The 18605-nt window shown below is 54.2% G+C and overlaps 1 protein-coding gene across 2 annotated transcripts in view; it reads left to right on the forward strand.

Annotated features, from left to right (window-relative positions):
- MYLK (myosin light chain kinase) overlaps nt 1–18605 on the forward strand; it is a 190026-nt gene that overhangs the window by 97608 nt on the left and 73813 nt on the right. For both annotated transcript variants that reach the window (XM_047790591.1, XM_047790599.1), the window contains exons 12-16: nt 941–1138; nt 1825–2074; nt 8618–8689; nt 9124–10322; nt 18371–18487. In XM_047790591.1, coding sequence (XP_047646547.1) covers nt 941–1138; nt 1825–2074; nt 8618–8689; nt 9124–10322; nt 18371–18487 — 1836 coding nt within the window. The remainder of the gene's footprint in view (nt 1–940; nt 1139–1824; nt 2075–8617; nt 8690–9123; nt 10323–18370; nt 18488–18605) is intronic.

The raw sequence follows: 18605 nt of genomic DNA on the forward strand, positions 1-18605 counted from the left end.
GCTGGAGGCGTCCTGGAACCGTACAGGCAGAAGGCTGGGTCCCCTCCCCTACATACACTCCATGAGTTGATAGAAATCAGAGGTGCTCACCCTCCAGACACGTGCTGGCTGACCCATCAGAGATGATGGTGGTCCCCTCTATCCTTAAGAGAGCCTAACACTCGACAGCATCCCCAGCAGCCATTCCTGGGGCCTTGTACCCCAGGAAGCAGAGCATCAGGGCTCAGCTCTTAGCACAGAGGAAACCCTCCCAGGAGGCTGTGGTTTTAAGCCCCAACCAATTTCTAGAAGCTACTCGGGGAAGTAGACTGGTAAAAACTGAAAATGCTTCCCACCACGAGCTGCGTTTAGAAAGCCAGCCTGGCGTCCATCCTCACCCTCGGACAACACGTGTGTGGGCAGCCAATCGAAGCGCCAAGGGAGCTTTCCTTCTGGTGAAAACTGACAAGGGGGTTTCTGCGAAGTCACATCAGCATTGCCTGGGCGTGGGTGCCCCGTGTGAGGCAGTGCCAAGCAGGAGACAGAGCTAAGAACCCAGCGGTCTGGCTGCCACGCAGTATTCTCATGCGGCATGAATTCTGATTTTAAAAATCATTCTTCCTGGGTTTTCTTTTTCGTCTCTGCAATGATATATTTTCATCTCTGGGTTCCCCAAATCTGTTGTTAAATAATTATAATGAACATGCATTGGGTACTTATTTTGTGCCAGATGCTATTCTAATCTGCTTTTCTCCTGGACGGCTGAGGAGACTACTACTTTATTGACTCCTCCCAGTAAGCCTAGGAGGTAGACGGGGTCAGAATGTTTTAAGGACTTTAAGGACGGGAAACCTGAAATGTGGAGAGCTTAGTACTTAAGTCCCAGCGTGAAGCAGTAGAGTTGCCCTGGGGAAGTCCCGCCTCCCTGACCAGCCCCCTGCCCCGCCTCCTCGCCCTACAGGGAACCCACCCCCTGAGGTCATCTGGCTTCATGATGGGAATGAGATCCAGGAGTCGGAGGACTTCCACTTTGAGCAGAGGGGCACTCGGCACAGTCTCTGTATCCAGGAAGTGTTCCCAGAAGACACAGGCACATACACCTGTGAAGCCTGGAACAGCGCAGGAGAGGTCCGCACCCAGGCCGTGCTCACGGTGCAAGGTGAGGCTGACCTGCTGACCAGGGCTGGGGGCAGGGATGGGGAGGAGGTGCTGCCACAGTCTCTCCAATGGTGACAGGAGGCCAGGAAACCATATGAGTTTCCTTTGTTCCCACCTGGGACCCCTCCCTCCCTTGGTCGCATCCCAACCCCAGTGCAGCTCACCACCCTCCATCTCAGGCCCTGGCTGGGTGGAGCCACCCTTCCCTGCCTTCTAAAGCCCCTGCCCTCTCTGCGGTAGTGGTGACAAGCTGCGTAGAGTGCTAGGAGAGAGTTCTCCTAATGCACTAACAGTTTGGCAGTGATAGCTTGGGAGGTGAGGTGTGGCCTATGAGGACCTCTGCTTAGGAGGAGAGACAAGGTGAACACACATGCAACAAGTGACATCCTTCAACCCTTCACATCTCAGGTAGATCCCCGGCACCTATCCCAGTGCCCCTGTCCCTTCTCGGTGACCTCCCCTTGCTTTGGAAATGCAAACTTATGTGAATCTTATCCTCTGAGAAATAACCAAGGCAGATTTGCCATGAGAACAATGTGCTCCACCTGTAGGTCCAACAAAAGTCATCTCTGCACAAGCTGTTCCTTGGGTGACATGCTGTCTTCTGACCTGCACCCCCAGGGACAGCTGAGTGGATGCTCTCGGCCCAAAGACCTCCCTCTAACTCAAAGCTTTGCTAACTTCCAGAGCCTCAGGACGGCACCCAGCCTTGGTTCATCAGCAAGCCCCGCTCTGTGACAGCCTGCCTGGGCCAGAGTGTCCTCATCTCCTGTGCCATAGCTGGGGACCCCTTCCCCACTGTGCACTGGCTCCGAGACGGCAAAGCCCTCTCCAAAGACACTGGCCACTTCGAGGTGCTGCAGAATGAGGACGTGTTCACCCTGGTTCTCAAGAACGTGCAGCCCTGGCACGCCGGCCAGTATGAGATCCTGCTCAAGTGAGTCTGCATGTCCTGCCCCCTCCTTTAACCCCAGCCCCCCAAATTCCTACCTCACAGAAAAATCTCCACCCAGGTCTGGGAAGCTAGAGGAACCACAAAATAATGTGGGGCTGGGCTCCAAGGTCAAGAAAGTGTGGGCTTGGTGCTGCTGACAAGCTTATGTTTCTTCTGCTTCAGAACAACAGAGCTTCACAGAGAACCTTCCATTCTGTGCTCAGTCCCCCAGAGTCCTCCGTCTTATTACATCCTGGCTTGTGGTCTCCCATTGTTTGGTACAGGAAGAATATGAGGAGGACAGATGGATGAAAAATTGGAAAAGAGCAGGATCAAGGGATTAGTTACTAGTGCAGAGTAATAATTATCCCCGTACTTAGCCGTTTAAGGCAACAATGATATTCTCACAGTTTGTATGGGTCAGGAATTTGAAGCAGCTTAGCTAGTAATTTTTAGCTCAGGGTTTTACATGAGGTTTCAGGGAAGATGTCAGTGGGGGCTGCTGTTTCTGTAGGCTTAACTAAGTCTAGAGACTCCACTTCTATGACGGCTCACTGACAGGGCTGTTGGCTGGAGGCCTCAGCTCCTTGCTGTGTAGACCTCTCCCTAGGGCTGCTTGAGTGTCTTCGTGACATGGCAGCTGGCTTCCCCAGAGCTAGTGATCCAAGAGGGAGAACCATGGGCATCCTGCAGTGTCTTCTCTGACCTGTCCTTGGAAGTCACACGCCACTACTTCTGCCTCATTCTATTTGTAAGAAGTCAGTCACTAAGTACAACCCATACTCAAGTGGAGGGGAATTAAGTTCCACCCCTTGGACAGAGGGGTATCAAAGAATTTGCAGACATTTTTAAAGCCACAACAGGGACGTCAACTCTCCCCATTCCTTTTCCTGCTCTTATAAGGTCTTCCTAGGGAACATGGGAGGGTAAGCTCTATGAAGGCCCACGGCTGTGTTCCCAGTGCCTAGAATAGTGTCTGCCCATAGGCAACACTAGGGAACTATTTCTTAAGTGAATGTGAGCTAGAAATGGTCTTCTACCTTTAAAACGCTCTCTTAAAATCCCATGCCAACCCTAGCTTGGTGGAGATAGAACACCAACCCCTAAGATTGGTATTACCATTGAAAAAGAGCACTTGTCTGCACCTTGACTCTGCAAAGAGGTGATGCCGCATCCCAAAGATGGTTGGACTGCTCTGGCTCAGGTGCCTGGCTGCCTTGCAAGGAACTTGCTCTCCCAGATCAATCATTTCCCTGTACCAAGCCCATCATTTTTAAGGCTCTGTAGCAATACACCAAAGCTACTGCCATGATGGAGCATCGTTCCTGCAGTAATGACAAAACCTGGCGTGTGCTCCATCCACTTGGGTCCTTTTTGGGCATGTGCTTTATACTTGTATCAGTTAGCTTTTGCTGCGTAACAAACCATCCCGATACTTGTTACTTTTGAGAAAATAGCCATTTATTATTTATTAGGCATCTTTGGAATCTGCTAGGAAATTCTATTTAGCTGGGTAAGGCTCAGAAAACTTCAGCTGAGCTAATAAAACATCTGTGGTCATCTGTTGAGATGGTCCTGGACTGGTTGGTCATCCTACCACCATCAGCAATATGCTCAGAACATACCAGTGGCCTTCACCTTATACCAAAACCAGTTATTATCAGGAAGGCCAATCTGCCTCTAAAATAGAGAAAAGATTCTTCTTCCTTTAGACCAGTGCAAATAATGAAAACTGATCATATGTTAGAGGAGAGCTTGGAGGAGTTCCTGTCAAGTAACGAATCTGACTAGTATCTATGAGGACACAGATTTGATCCCTGGCCCTGCTCAGTGGGTTAAGGATCTGGCATTGCTGTGGTTGTGGCATAGGCCAGCAGCTACAGCTCTGATTCCACCCCTAACCTGGGAACCTCCATATGCCACAGGTGTGGCCCTAAAAAAAAAAAAAAAAAAAAAAAAAAAAAAGAATAGAGCTTGTCTGTTTGGAAGGAGTGGTACTTTGAGACAATACTCAAGTAATCAAGCCAGACATCCTAGAAAGGATGAGCTTTTTGTGGCATTTTGAGGCAAACGAGTAGAGTCTTGTTGGATAGGCTGAGGACAAGAGAGCAGGAAAGAGCAGAGCAAGGCTGCGGGAAGCCTGCCAGGCCGGAGTAGAGGGTTGCACTGGGAGGTTGGCAGGCAGACTGTCTGGGCCCAGCTGGGGACAGTCATAAAACTTTTGGGAGGGACTTCAGAAACCATCTAGCTGCTGCTCCTTTAATAATAGGGGAAGCTGAGGCTTCGGGGTCATGGGTTTGTTTACGGCCACCCAAAGGTGAGTGGCAGAACCCAGACTGAAGCCCTCGGCTCTGACTTTAAATCAGATACTGCTTCGCTCTTTGTTTCTCCCCAGTGCGCTGGGAGCTTGGGAGAGCTGGGACACTGCACGAAGGTCTCCATGCATGTAGCCCTTGCCCTGTTTCCCTCCCCCAAGTCCAGCCTCTTCATTCCTTTGGGGGGCTGCTGCCCTGGCCTTGGCCTTGTCCCCAGTGAGAGGGAGCAAGTAAGTCCACAGAAAGTTGCCCTGGGGAGTGTGTCCAGGCCTGCCAGCAACCCTGCTGCCCTGCACCTTTTCTCAGACCCAGACCTAGACAGAAATCAGACCTAGACCTGGCACAGAATCCCTTTTGAGGAGGGAGACAGGGAGGCTGGGAGGATGCCAGGGGGAGGATGGGGCAGGATCGGGTGCTCTCTGACGCTACTGAAGTTGGGGGATACATATGGGTGGGTGACTTCTTTTTTTTTTTCAGGGCCACACCTGAGGCATATGGAGGTTCCCAGGCTAGGGGTCCAATTAGAGCTGCAGCTGCCAACCTACATCACAGCCACAGCAACTCGGGATCCGAACCACGTCTGCAACCTATGCCACAGGCTCACAGCCGCACTGGATCCTTAACCCACTGAGCGAGGCCAGGGATCGAACCCACGTCCTCATGGATACTAGTTGAATTCATTACTGCTGAGCTATGACAGGAACTGCATGGGTGGGTGACTTCTCCCTCCCCTCCCCTTCCCTGGCTCTTCTCTCCTGAACTAAAAGGAACAGTGTCTACAAGTCAGCTCCAGATTCTAGCTGCAATATTTAAAAGATTGATACTTGCCAGGAAGTTAGTTCTTCTAATTTTAAAATAACCATTTTTGCAAATAAAACCCATTCCAGGGGTGGGTGAATCAGAGTGGGACAGGGTACAAGGCTTCGTAACCAAAGAGTGGGCTTCTTATTCAGGGCTTGGGAGGCAGGGACCCCAAAGCATTCTGTTAGTTGTAAAAGGTACAGCTTGTAGGGTGACAGCCCTCATCCTCTGTGGCATCACCTGAGCTGGGCATGTGGGTGCGGCCTCTGTTGCCGCAGGCCTGACTTTGGAACCAAGTCTGTGCAGACACCAAAGATGGCCCATGAGGCTGTCGAGCTGGTTTGATGACTGGGGTGGATCCCAGGCCACAGGCCTCTCTGACCACTTCAGGCTCCAAATGAACCCATGATTTACCTTGAAGGCCCAGCAGAGATTTAAGTCTGTGGCTACAGGAATAGTGACCTCTCAATCTGGGCAAGGGCTGATCTACTTAGCAGGCCAGCGAGGGCATCCCAAGGTCTCTGCCTCCCATCCACCCCTTGTACTGCCTGGGTACCTACTGCAGGGTGAGGCTGGCAAGCACTGAGCAGCAGGCTACCTGCACCACCGCCTTCAAGTCAGGTCATAGACAGCGGAAGCCCCAACCTGCCTCTGCCATGGAAAGACAGAGCTCAAAGGGCCCCACCATTTCGAGCCTCTGAGGGGCTTGCCTGGGGTAAAGGAGGACCATCGGGCCAGCATCTGCTCCTGCTTTCTGCACCCAGACTGTGTTCTACTTGTGACAGAAGGAAGCTCAGCTGAGGAAAAGAGGGCTCCTGGGAAAACACAGCCCTAGGGCACCCCGTCCTCCTGCTCAACGCCAACCCCGGGCCCTGTACCTTGCCTGAATGCAACAGGGGAACAGAGTGGCCTCTATTGGCCATCAGCCTGGCAGAAGCGGGGTGCCGGGGGTGGCCCTCACCCTCAAGTGACTGCCCATGGTTGGTTATTCAGCAAGTTGACCCCAGCCCCATTATCTTTTGTGCTCAGTTCTTGGGGTGCCCTGAGGGCCTCCCAGCTTTGCAGGGTCTGGCTCTGAGGAGGTGCCTACCTGCTGGTTATGCTCCTTTGCAGCACCCTGGTCCCTCAAACACCCTAGACATGAGGCTCCCTGAACCTTGAATCTGCATCCCTGAGAGCCTGAGAGTGGGGAAGGTGGCCAGGAGGGGACCCCAGCAGGTGAGGAGGGCTGGAGAGCCCAAGAGACCAACCTCTCCTTCTCTCCAGTGGGTCCCAGGGCCTGGAGTGAGCATGGAGCCCCTGGGACCCTTGAGAACTGTCTGTCACACTGTGGGCTGCCAGCCTCTGACGGGAGCTGGCCCTCCATTGGGAGGGGGGACAGGCAAAGCCAGGCGGATACCCACATGCATCAGCAGAGCTATGTGAACACACACTCAGTTCTCTGTCCACGTGAAAATGACTCGTTCGTGTGGACATGTTCCCAAACACAGACCGGTGGGCACAGGTGCCCATCAGGCAGAGCCCAGATACATGTGGTTGACATACCCACACACACAGATATGCACCTCCCAGACTAGATTTGTGCTGATGAGCTCTGTAGGGTGATATGGGAAAGTTACAGGTCTTGGATTCAAGTAGACCCAGGTCCTATTAGCCAGCTCTGTGATTTTAGGCAAAATTCCTTAAACTTTATAAGCCTCATTTTTCTTACCTATAAAAACATCTGTTTTTATAGGTGTTCCTGTCGTGGCATAGTGGTTAATGAATCCAACTAGGAACCATGAGGTTGCGGGTTCGATCCCTGGCCTTGCTCAGTGGGTTAGGGATCTGGCGTTGCCCTGAGCTGTGGTGTGGGTTGCAGATGCAGCTTGGATCCCGTGTTGCTGTGGCTCTGGCGTAGGCCTGTGGCTACAGCTCCCATTTGACCTCTAGCCTGGGAACCTCCATATGCCATGGCAACAGCCCAAGAAATGGCAAAAAGACAAAAACAAATAAAAACAGTGTTACCCCAACCTCTCAGAGCTGCTGCAAGAGTAAGTAGATGGATTATGTGAGCTGTGTTATGTCTGAGGTAGGATCTGGGGCTCGTGTCAGTCCCTGAAGTTCCAGCAAGATGGCCAAGGGCAGGGAATGAGTGGGAGACACCCCCCACACACATACACACACACATCCACTGCATCCCAGAAACACCTGCACTCCCCCTCCACCCCTACCATCGTGTTCTGGACCTCCCTGGGCTGTTGTGGGAACAGGAGAGTAGATGTGAGTCCTGAAAGCTGGAGGGTGCTACATAAAAAGTAGTTAGTTCCAGGCCAGCTCCTTTGGCTCTCAGATCTGCCCCCACCACTTCCCTCTTGGCTGGTCAGAGCCCCAGAACGCCAGCAGATGGCAGCCTCGGGGGGTCGGAGGGCTGTGGTGCTTGCTTGTCAGCCCAGGGCAGCAGGGAGCATGGTACAGCCCCCTTCCCCAGCAGAGGGCCCTCAGCTGATTGTCAACAGTTTCAACCATGGGTTGAAGAATCCGGAGCCCTCCCCACCTGACAGAAGGAGTCACCCATGAAGGGAGACACTGGTTAAGTTCTTAATACAAAAGTTGTCATCCAAGGGTGTTAGCTGATGGGTAGGGATTGGAGGGTGTTTTTACTTCGTGAGCAGGTGCAGGGGACCTAGCAGTTGGAGCAGCTTGTGGGGAGAGGGAATAACCACCTCTCTATTAAAGGAGCAGGGCTCAAGGTCACTGGGCAGGCTGACCAGGGCTGCACAGTCTAGACCAAGCAGTGCCATCACAGCCTCCAGCAGGTTTAGTCTTTACTTTTCCTTGATTGAGTGGATGATTGATTGATTGCATTATTTTTGTAATATACTGACTGAAAGGTATTCCTACTTTTGGATGCCTACCTTAGCTATTTATTGTCCAGAAAATTCTCCCCCCCATACTCCTTTTTTTTCTTTTTAAGGCCACACACGCAGCACATGGAAGTTCCCAAGCTAGGCGTCCAGTCGGACCTACAGCTGCCAGCCTACACCACAGCCACAGCAACGCTGGGTCCGAGCCGCATCTGCAACCTACATCACAGCTCAGGGTAATGCCAGATCCTTAGCCCACTGAGCGAGGCCAGGGGTTGAACCCCCAACCTCATGGTTCCTAGTCAGATTCTTTTCCACTGTGCCACAATGGGAACTCCATTTTTGTTCCCCTTTTTAAATGAGAGCTGGAAAAATAATGATCAGGGTGGGGGAGGATCCTGCCCTAAATCTAGGTCCGGTGTGGGCGTGTCAGGGTCACGGCTAAGCCCATGGCTCCATCTTCCCTGGAGCCGGCCAGCCTGTGGCCAAGTTCCCGCTGGCCCTGCCCATCTCACAGCCCTCAGCTGAGTAGGCCCTTGGCCCAGAAAGCCTCCTGATCTGTATTGATCCCTTGACTCCTTCAGGAACCGGGTTGGCGAGTGCAGCTGCCAGGTGTCCCTGGTGCTACAGAGCAGCCCTGCCAGAGCCCCCCTGCGGTGAGTGCCCCCCAGGGGTTGCCCGGCCAGGCCCTGTGCCACCACCCACCCACCTTCCTCCTGGTCCCAGCAGGCCCAGCCCCGCAGCCCCAGATTGTTTGTGTCCTCCAGCCAAGGCTGCCCGAGCCAAGAGGGAGAGACTGGAAGGGGAAAGAGAGCAGGGAGAGCAGGGAGGGGGGATTTTTTTTTTTTTTTTTTTTTGCACACACCCTTATAAGGCTACTGAAGTCATTACCGATGTAACAAACCAACTGAGCAAGCAAAGCGCCTCTCCCCAAAGTTCCCTTCTATAAACATGGCCTGGCCAGCCCCCTCCCCTTCCCCTCCCCGCTGCCCTCCCTCCCTCCCTCTGGGATTTGCTCTCCCCTGACGTCTCTTTCTTACCCGGCCCCTTTTGCTCCTGCTACTTTCCTTTTTCCCTTCACTGGTTGCAGGGGGAGGGAGCCTGCCAGCTGTGAGGGCCGAGGAGCTGGTGCTGATGGTGGTGGTGCTGGTGGAGACGGCTACGGGAGCCTGAGGCCCGGCTGGCCAGCAAGAGGGCAGGGTGGGCCCGAGGACGAAGACGGCGAGGACGTGCGCGGGGTGCTCAAGAGGCGTGTGGAGACGCGGCAGCACACCGAGGAGGCCATCCGCCAGCAGGAGGTGGAGCAGCTGGACTTCCGTGACCTCCTGGGCAAGAAGGTGAGCACCAAGACCTTGTCTGAAGAGGACCTGAAGGAGATCCCTGCTGAGCAGATGGATTTCCGCGCCAACCTGCAGCGGCAAGTCAAGCCGAAGACTGTATCCGAGGAAGAGAGGAAGGTGCATAGCCCCCAGCAGGTGGACTTCCGCTCGGTCCTGGCCAAGAAGGGGACGCCCAAGACCCCCATACCTGAGAAGCTGCCCCCTCCAAAACCTGCCACCCCAGATTTTCGCTCGGTGTTGGGCAGTAAGAAAAAATTACCAGCGGAGAATGGTAGCAGCAATGCTGAGCCTTTGAATGTCAAGGCAGCAGAAGGTCCCAAGCCTGTAGGCAATGCCCAGCCTTCAGGCTTTCTCAAACCTATGGGCAATGCCAAGCTGGCCGAGACCTCCAAACACTTGAGTAATGCCAAGCCAGCCGAGCTCCCCAAACCTGTGGGCAACGCCAAGCCAGCCGAGATCCCCAAACCCATGGGCAACACCAGGCCAGCTGAGACCCCCAAAACCGTGGGCAATGCCAAGCCAGCTGAGACCCTCAAACCCATGGCCAATACCAAGCCAGCTGAGACCCTAAAGCCTGTGGGCAATGCCAAGCCAGCTGAGACCCTAAAGCCCGTGGGCAATGCCAAGCCAGCTGAGACCCCCAAGCCCTTGGGTAATGCCAAGCCAGCCGAACCCCCTAAACCAGCTGGGAAAGAAGAGCTTAAGAAGGAGGTTAAGAATGATGTGAACTACAAGAGGGGCTATGCAGGGGCCACAGATAATGAAAAAAGCCCGGAGAGCCAAGGGTCAGCCCCAACCTTCAAGGAAAAGCTACGTGATCTCCGTGTGGCAGAGGGTGAGAAGCTGCTGCTCCAGTGCCAGGTATCCTCCGACCCCCCGGCCACCATCACCTGGACATTGAATGGAAAGACGCTCAAGACCACCAAGTTCATCATCCTCTCCCAAGAAGGTAAGACAATCGGGGCCAGGACGAAGTGGGGGCGCGGGCCCATCCACCTTCAGCTCCTGGAGCCCTGGTCTGTTGATGGTGCTTGTAGCCCAAGCCTGGATGGGAAAGACCACTCTCTGTGCCCCTCACTCACAGAATTGGTACCATCCAGGGCTTTGGGCACATGCTCCACTGTTGGGGGCAGGGGTGGGAGCCTGGTCCAGAGACACATTCCCAGGTCTTGGCATCTGTCTGGCACCCCTAGAGTAGCCCAGGGCCTAGGCTGATGCCCCAACTCTGGCCCAAAGAGGGCTCTTATCACAGGCCTGGAAGTGGGGGACCTGGGGCTGGCCAGGAGCTCAGGGCTGAGCTGCCTTTGGAGCAGCATTTAGGTTCTGGGAAGGGTATGCATGTCAGGCTGTGATCTGGGGTCAAAAACAACCAAAGTCTTAATATCACTGTGGGTTTGAAGGGACCCATGGGGGACGCCAAAATCCCAAGCAGCCCCACAGTACACACTCGCAGTCAGGCAGAGCCGTTCGCTTCCTAATTTGGATGAGACTTTTGTTTGCTGGTATTTCACATTCTTGGGTCGTGGGGGGCGGGGGGGGGGCCTAAATCCTGCCATCTGGGGCCTTTCAGGGTTTAGAGTTCTCAGATGGGCCAGTTATACCTAGAGAAGAGATGGGGAGGGGGGTGGGCATTTATTTTTTCTCTGAACCCTCAACTTGGTTTGAAATGTTTTTGCAAATCCCAGTCCTGGATGGGCGCTCCAAGGCCAGCAGACCTCCCACAGCCCACTCTGGCGGCCAGCACTGGAATAGAGTCTGATCTGAGCTCCAGGCTGATGCTCGTGGCTCTGGACAGGGCAGGGTACAGAGCTGGTGGGGAAGTGGCATTTTACCCTTGAGGGGGAGAGGGCAGCCCCAGCAGAGGCCCTGGTGGCCAGGTCCTGTCAAATCCAGATCAGCTGAGATATCAGAAGCACAACCCCCACAACCCCCCGCTGTACTGCCCTCTGCCAGCACCCCTCTCTTTCCCACCCTGCCCTCACCCCTCATCTGGCTCCCTTCCTTCCTCCTCAAAACCCTAATGAAGCATTTGAAGAGATCATGATCCCTCTCAGCTCACCATGAAGTTTCTGTCCTCACTCTGCAGCGCAGACAGCAAATCTGGAACAGCTTGAGGTTTTGACACCCCTGCTGAAGGCATCAAGGGGAAACTGGTCCAGAGAGAGAGAAATAATGGATTTTCTGCTAATGTGTTGACCCGATAGCTTTTTCAGCTGAGAATCCTCAGCTTGGTAGGGGCCTCCCGAGGTCATCTCAGCCATCCCCCTGCCTCTGCCAGGTTAGCCTGACCACAGTCAGGAGAGCATGGGGGCCTCACCTCAGGGGTGAGATGTCCAGGGAAGTGGATGCCACAGCTTCCCCTGCCACCCCCGTGGGCCCCTCTCAGTTGGAAAATTTCGAGTGAAATGGACCTGAAACCTTGGCTGGGAGCACTGCCCAGGTTTCCCTGTGGTGACCTCTCAGGGCAGGATGGAGGCTGGGCAGCCGCATCCTCAGGATGTGTGCAGTCCCACAGGCCTGCACAGTGTGAGGTCCATGGCTGTACCACCCTCGGGGAAGCTGATGCTGGGACAGGTGAGGGCAGTGCCCACAGCTGTGCAGCTGCTCTGGGACCTGCATGGAACCTGCAGACCCACCAAGAGCTGCTTCTAAACAATCCACTCAACGAAGCAGTGTGAGCAGACCTCAGCCGTGGTCTCAGAAATGCACCTGGGCCCTTAGACACTGGCTGCTCACACCAGGAAGTGCCTTGATGTGACGTATCTGCTGGGCACCGAGACCCTTTGACACTGGCCACTCCAGTATCACTTCCCACAGAAACCACCTCAGGAGGACAGTTTGGGTCCAAAGAAGAGAAAGAAGACATAATTTTAAAAAGGCCAGTACAAGGAGATGATAGCGAGAGACTCAGGGTGGGAAGGGGGGGAATTGTGGAGATAGCCCCAAATCCAAACTTAAAAAAATGTTCTAAATATTTGCAATTCTCCTTTGAAAAAATAAGAACTGGGAGTTCCCATTGTGGCTCCGTGAGTTAAGAACCCACTGGTATCCATGAGGATGCAGTTCAATCCCTGGCCTCGCTCAGTGGGTTAAGGATCCAGTGTGGCCATGAGCTGCTGTTGTAGGTCAAGGATGTGGCGCAGGTCTGATGTTGCTGTGACTGTGATAGGCCATAGGTATGGCCCTAAAAAAGAAGAACAGCTCACACTAACTGAAAACCATGCCACCCACTGGCCCAGGCATCTTACACTTTTTCGTCATTTAATCCTCAGAACCCCTATACTGACCATCCAACAGAGACATTAAGAACTTTGCCCAGGGTTGCATAGCTAGGTTGTAACAGAGCTGGAACTGGACTGCAGGCAGTTGAGTGCCAATGCCTATTCCACTGAGCTGTGTCATCTCTCAGTTAATCCCTGTTAGAGTGTCAGCATACTGGTCCTTCCCTGATGGGCTCCCTGACCGCACTGCCCATCCAGGGAAGAGATGAATGGCTGTTTACCCCTCAACACTGTCAGCAGCCGTCACGAGGCAGGAGGACTACTGGTGCCCTCTGAGCTTGTAAGTTCTGATATTTTCACTGCAGTAAAGGAAGCAGAACTTGAAGCAGGCCTATCCGCCTTGCCGCAATAGGGAGACGGCCTAGGCTCACAACAGCAGCCACGCTCTGTCCCCTGTCCCTGCTCTAGTGCTTCACTCTCCAAATCCTCAGGAGCCCAGATCAAACAGCTGCCTTATCAGCGGCCATGTCAGCAGGCCCCACCACAGGGAGTCAGGCCCTCTAAGAGGTGTGAGTGGACCTGCTCTCACCAGACCTGGAGAGAGAGGACATGCACGCAAGGTGATAAAACTCTTCCAGCCAAGTGCCCATGATGAGCTGCTGGGAGCAGGAGGAGAGGGAACTGAGGGCTGAAGCTGCAGGGAAAGGCTGGTGGTGACAGCACTGGGCCTTGATCTGAAGCATGAAGGCAGGCTGGGCTCCCAGCAAGTAGCTGGGCCGGGAGGAGGAGCATAGGCCTCCTGGGCAGGGGCACGGGTAGCAGGCCTGCTCCAGCATCATCTGGGCTGGAGAGGGAGGCATGGTCCCATTCCACCCCCTCTCGTGCTAAGGAATCCAGTTCTAAAGGCAGTAGGGAGGCCTGAAAGAGTCAGGAATGGGGAGCAGTGCGAGCAAAGCTGGGGGTTAGGGGTTTTGACTGATTCTGTACCTAAAGACAAGGTAGGAGCTTACCAAGATGTCAGGGAGAAAGGTGGAGAGGCCTGGACTAGCAAGGTAGCTGGTTTAAGACGCAAGGGTGGAATTGACAGAACCAGGTACCTGGCTTAGAAGGGGTGGGGGTAGGGGGAAGGAGAGGAAGGAGTGGGGGGACCCCTGAGTGTCCAGGTGTGGGTGGCTGGGTCACAGTGACGGCATCAGGGGAGGTAAGGATGCTGGTGTTTTGAGGGGTTTGTAGGGAGAAGGGGACACTCAGCAGGTTTCCCCATCCTTCACAACCACTGAGCTTCCCTTCCACCCACACCTCCCTGACTCGAAACCCTTCTTGCTCCACTGCACTGAACCCCATTCTGTTACCTCATCCAAGATCAAGATTCACTTCCTCCAAGACTCCTTCCCAGACTGTTGTCCCCAGGCCCTTGGCCATGACATCCTCTTGTGCTCAAACCCCCTACCCCACCTCTGTCAGCATGACCTACTGCTAATGGGTGCTGTTTATAGGTTTTGTTTTTTTGTTTGTTTGTTTTTGTCTTTTTGCCTCTTCTAGGGCCATTCCCACGGCATATGGAGGTTCCTAGGCTCCCAGGGGTCTAATCAGAGCCGTAGCCACTGGCCTACTCCAGAGCCACAACAACAGGGGATCCAACCTGCATCTGCGATCTACCCCACAGCTCACAGCAACACCCGATCCTTAACCCACTGAGCAAGGCCAGGGATCGAACACGCAACCTCATGGTTCCTAGTCAGATTCGTTAACCACTGCACCACGACGGGAACTCCTGTTTGTAGGTTTTAAGGGGGCCCTCTCTGAACCCTGTAGCTCGACTAGGGCTCATAGCCCCCAGGACCCCCCAAACATGACTATGTCCACTCCATTTAGCACGGAGGAAAGCAGAAGAGGCGTGATGGCAATCAGCTGAGCTGACTGTCAATTCTTGGAGGGACTTGTGGAGGTGTCCCTGGTTTTCCCGCATCCCGCAGAGCTGCAGGGCAGATGGTGCTCTCGCTCCCCATGTGGGCCTGTCCTCCAGGCTTGCAGGGTGGCCTCACCAGGCCCTCTCTGGGCCTGCAGCAAGGCTGCTCAGGCCTTGGCTGAGGACCAGGAGGCCCGTGGCCGGCCAGTGAGCACTGCACTGCTTCTGAAAAGTGCTTTCATCTTTATATCTTGTTTCCTGTCCCCGGGCCAGGCTTCTCTCCCTGGCAAACATTTCTCCCTATCTAGTAATGAGGATTCATTTTTGTTACTATTGTCGACTGATGATTCATTTTTAATTGCCTCTAGGGTGGGATCTTGCAAAAGGCTTTTTCAAAACCTGTGTAAGTCCATCCCATCAAACACAAGGAAGTATACAGCCCCTACTATGTGTGAGGCATAATTGCTGTATGCATTATCTACTTAAAGAATTCTGAGATAGGAAGGGTCCCCCCCCCCTTTATTTATTTATTTATTTTTTGTCTCTTTTTTGTCTTTTCTAGGGCCACAGCCATGGCATATGGAGGTTCCCAGGCTAGGGGTCCAATTGGAGCTGTAGCTGCCAGCCTACACCACAGCCACAGCAATGCGGGATCTGAGCTGTATCTGTGACCTACACTGCATCTGTGATCCGGCAATGCCAGATCCTTTACCCACTGAGCGAGGCCAGGGATCGAACCTGCAACCTCATGGTTCCTAGTCGGATTCACTAACTGCTGAGCCACGACGGGAACGCCTTTTTTCCCCCTTTTAGAAACTATATTTTTCTATTACTCAAAAAAAAAAAAAAAAAACTATATTACCTTTTTCAATGGTAGGTTATGTTTGATTAAATGTTTGTGAATTTCTCTTGCATCGATCCTACCAGATCACCTGCTACAGAAATATAGCTTGGTCATTCTCAGAATGGTAATTTTTTTTTTTTTTTTCTTACTGTGACTGAATTCCAGGCTCAGGAAAAACATTCTTAACAGACACAGTCACTTCCCTCCAAGAGCTAGTGTGGGAGAGAGGTGTGCATTTCAGTCACGCCCTGGGAAATGTGCTCGGATCAAGGTGAGCTCAGGGCACAGAAGGGACCCATCTATGGCCTGGGGTGCTTAGAGGTGGCATGGAAGGCACCATTCCTAAGGAGGTGACCAGAGCCGAGTCCCACTGTCCCCCCCTGCTCTGGGGCTCGGGACCACTCCCTCCACCTCGAACACTACCTCCCCTCTCCCCACACAGAGAGCGAGATTGGGGTGGGGGGATCGTCAGACTCCATGGCCATGAGGGGCTCTCCCAGGGTCCCTGCTAGCTGAGCCATTCATTGGATCCCTGGTTCTGTGGTGACAGCTCCCATCCCCCTCACCTTCCTCTCAAAATTCCCTACCAGGGGAAAAAAAAAAAAAAAAAACCAACTCTGGGAAATGGTTTTTCTTCTGGAGGTCAGGCATAAGCTGTCCCACAGGAAATACCAGATTCTTCAATCTGGGCTAGCCCAGCCTCCAAGCCTGCCTGGGCTCCCCACCCCCCCCAACCCACGCACATGGCCAGGGGTCCAGGCCCTGAGCAGCTTAGAAAAGCTGCCTCTCTGATGCTTTCTGCCCCCTCTCCCCACCCCATGAAGGATGAGGGCTGTGGTCTCCACGTCCTACCTCTCCAGGTGGTCTCACTACTGTTTTAGGCCAGTTTGGCTTAAGGCTGAAGGCAGCTGAGGGCCCGAAACCGAGGAGCAGTCAAGGGTCTGACCAGGATGTTTGTTGGGTCTGGGGTATCTGTTCACAAAGCCTTAGCCTCAGACTGAGGGAAGATGGCAAGATGGGATCTTTTTCTTCTCAGCCTCATCTGTGCCTCCTGCTGGCCTCCCAGATGAACAGAAACTTCTCTCTCTAGAAGACAGTTACCTACATTCCCTGATTCATGGACCTCACGGCTCTCGCTCTCATGACAGACTTCCTAAAACCCCAACCTAAATCCTTTCTGTGGCAGTTTCCGCAAATCCTGTCTCCTAAGCACGGTAGGAAGAGAGCCGAAGCCATTGCCTTCTGCTATGGGAGAGCATACTGAGGTGGGGTCTAAAGGAGAGCACAGGGGGCAGGTGCAGAACAGCCATCCAGCCCCAGGGGGACAGCAGAACTGAGGTCTCCCTGCTGAAGACTTTCCCCAGGTGCCAAGAAATAAAGACAACCATTCTGTCTCTGCTTTCTCCTCCAGCCTCACTGAGGCTCTCTGGGCAGAAGTGACGTCACCCTTCCTGTCTCTGAACATCTTTGTATTTGTTGGTGGAGTCTGAGCATCTGCCTAAGTGGCCGTGGATGTTTTTGAGATCAAAGGCCCTCTGGGAGCAGGGTCTATGGCCTCGCTTCTGGCTGCGGTGCTCCACGCACACCTAGGACGCACACGGCCCGCTCAGGGCTGATGGCTTGTGCCAGGCACTGTGGCGGAAAGGGAGGTGGCCAGAGCAGTGGCCCCAGGCGGCAGGATGCGCGGGGCTCTGGCTCTCTTCTCCTCCAGTGTGATGACGGCTGCCCTGACAACAGGGCAGCTTTGGGCAGGATGCCATGCTGCTGGCTTGTTTGTGTGTCTGATGGTCAGAGCTAGGGTACTGCTGCCCTCCTGCCTGGCCCAGCAGGCCCAGTCCTCAGCTGGCCTCTCCCCACACCCTGAGGGGTCCCCTAGAGAAGAGCCAGCCCTGGGATGAGAGAGCTAAGATGGTGAGGACCAGGCTCCTACAGCTGCCCGGCCTGACCTCGCTTTCCCCTGGCCAGGCCAGGAGAGGTATACTGGGCCAAGGGTGGACCCATGGGAGAGAAGGCCATCCCATCCCTCTCCCAGGGGTCCAAAAGACCCTGCACTGGAGTTCCCATCGTGGCTCAGTGGTTAACGAATCTGACTAGGAGCCATGAAGTTGCAAGTTCGATCCCTGGCCTTGCTCAGTGGGTTAAGGATCCGGCGTTGCCATGAGCTGTGGTGTAGGTCGCAGACGCAGCTCGGATTCCGCGTTACTGTGGCCTTGGCGTAGGCTTGGCAGCTACAGCTCCAATTAGACCCCTAGCCTGGGAACCTCCATATGCCACGGGTGCTGCCCTAGAAAAGGCAAAAAGATGAAAAAAAAAAAAACCCCAAAAAACAAAAGACCCTGCACTGAGGGAGGCAGCCTTTCCTCGTCCCTCCCCCAGCCCAGAGCCCCTCACTGGCCATGAGTCTCAGCCCGGACACCATTCCTGAAAAGCCAGCTCCAGGGACCCAAGCTGGCCACCATCTCCTCCCAACAGATCTTCCCACAGGCCCGTGTCCCTGCTGGACAAGGGGCTCAGGCCCTGCCCTCCCCCACCCAGCTCTTTGCTTGAAATGCCCTCTCCCAGGATCATTGCTGGAAGCTGGCGGAGCACCCCCACCTGCCACCGTCCCTACCGTAGTCCGAGGCCCTGAGCATGACCACTGCTTGTCTCCCTTGGTGACGTCCAGGGTGAGGGCCTAGGTCCATCCATCCAGGCTGTTGTGCTGACGTTAGCACCAAGGGTAGGGGCTATCTCTCAGTCTTCTTCTTCCCTTCCCATTATATCCCCATGAGAGACTCACTGGAAGTGAGAGTTGGGTACCAGGAGGGAGCGTATTTAGGGGTCAGTTATTTTGGACCTGGGTTATCAGCAGAAAGTGCCTTGGCTTTGGTGGGGAGAGGGCCTTGGTTCCCACAGGGCCCTGACTTCTGGGCTCCCGAGGCGGCCGCATGAATAACAGTCGCCTGTGATGCTGCAGATGCAGGCAGGTATTGGACTCAGAACGGGTCCACTCAACAATTCTTCCTCTCCCCCCATCATCCCAGGCTCACTGTGCTCCGTCTCCATCGAGAAGGCCTTGCCCGAGGACAGAGGTTTGTACAAGTGTGTGGCCAAGAACAGCGCCGGCCAGGCTGAGTGCTCCTGCCAAGTCACCGTGGACGGTAGGTTTTGCCCACCCACCACTGCCTTCCACCGTATCTGAACAGAACTGCACCCCAGCGGCCATCCCAACCCATGGCATTAGCTCTTGGGGTGTCGAGTCATGTCCTGCAAAAAACA

Source organism: Phacochoerus africanus, chromosome 1, assembly GCF_016906955.1.
Source record: "Phacochoerus africanus isolate WHEZ1 chromosome 1, ROS_Pafr_v1, whole genome shotgun sequence".
Lineage (NCBI taxonomy): Eukaryota > Metazoa > Chordata > Mammalia > Artiodactyla > Suidae > Phacochoerus > Phacochoerus africanus.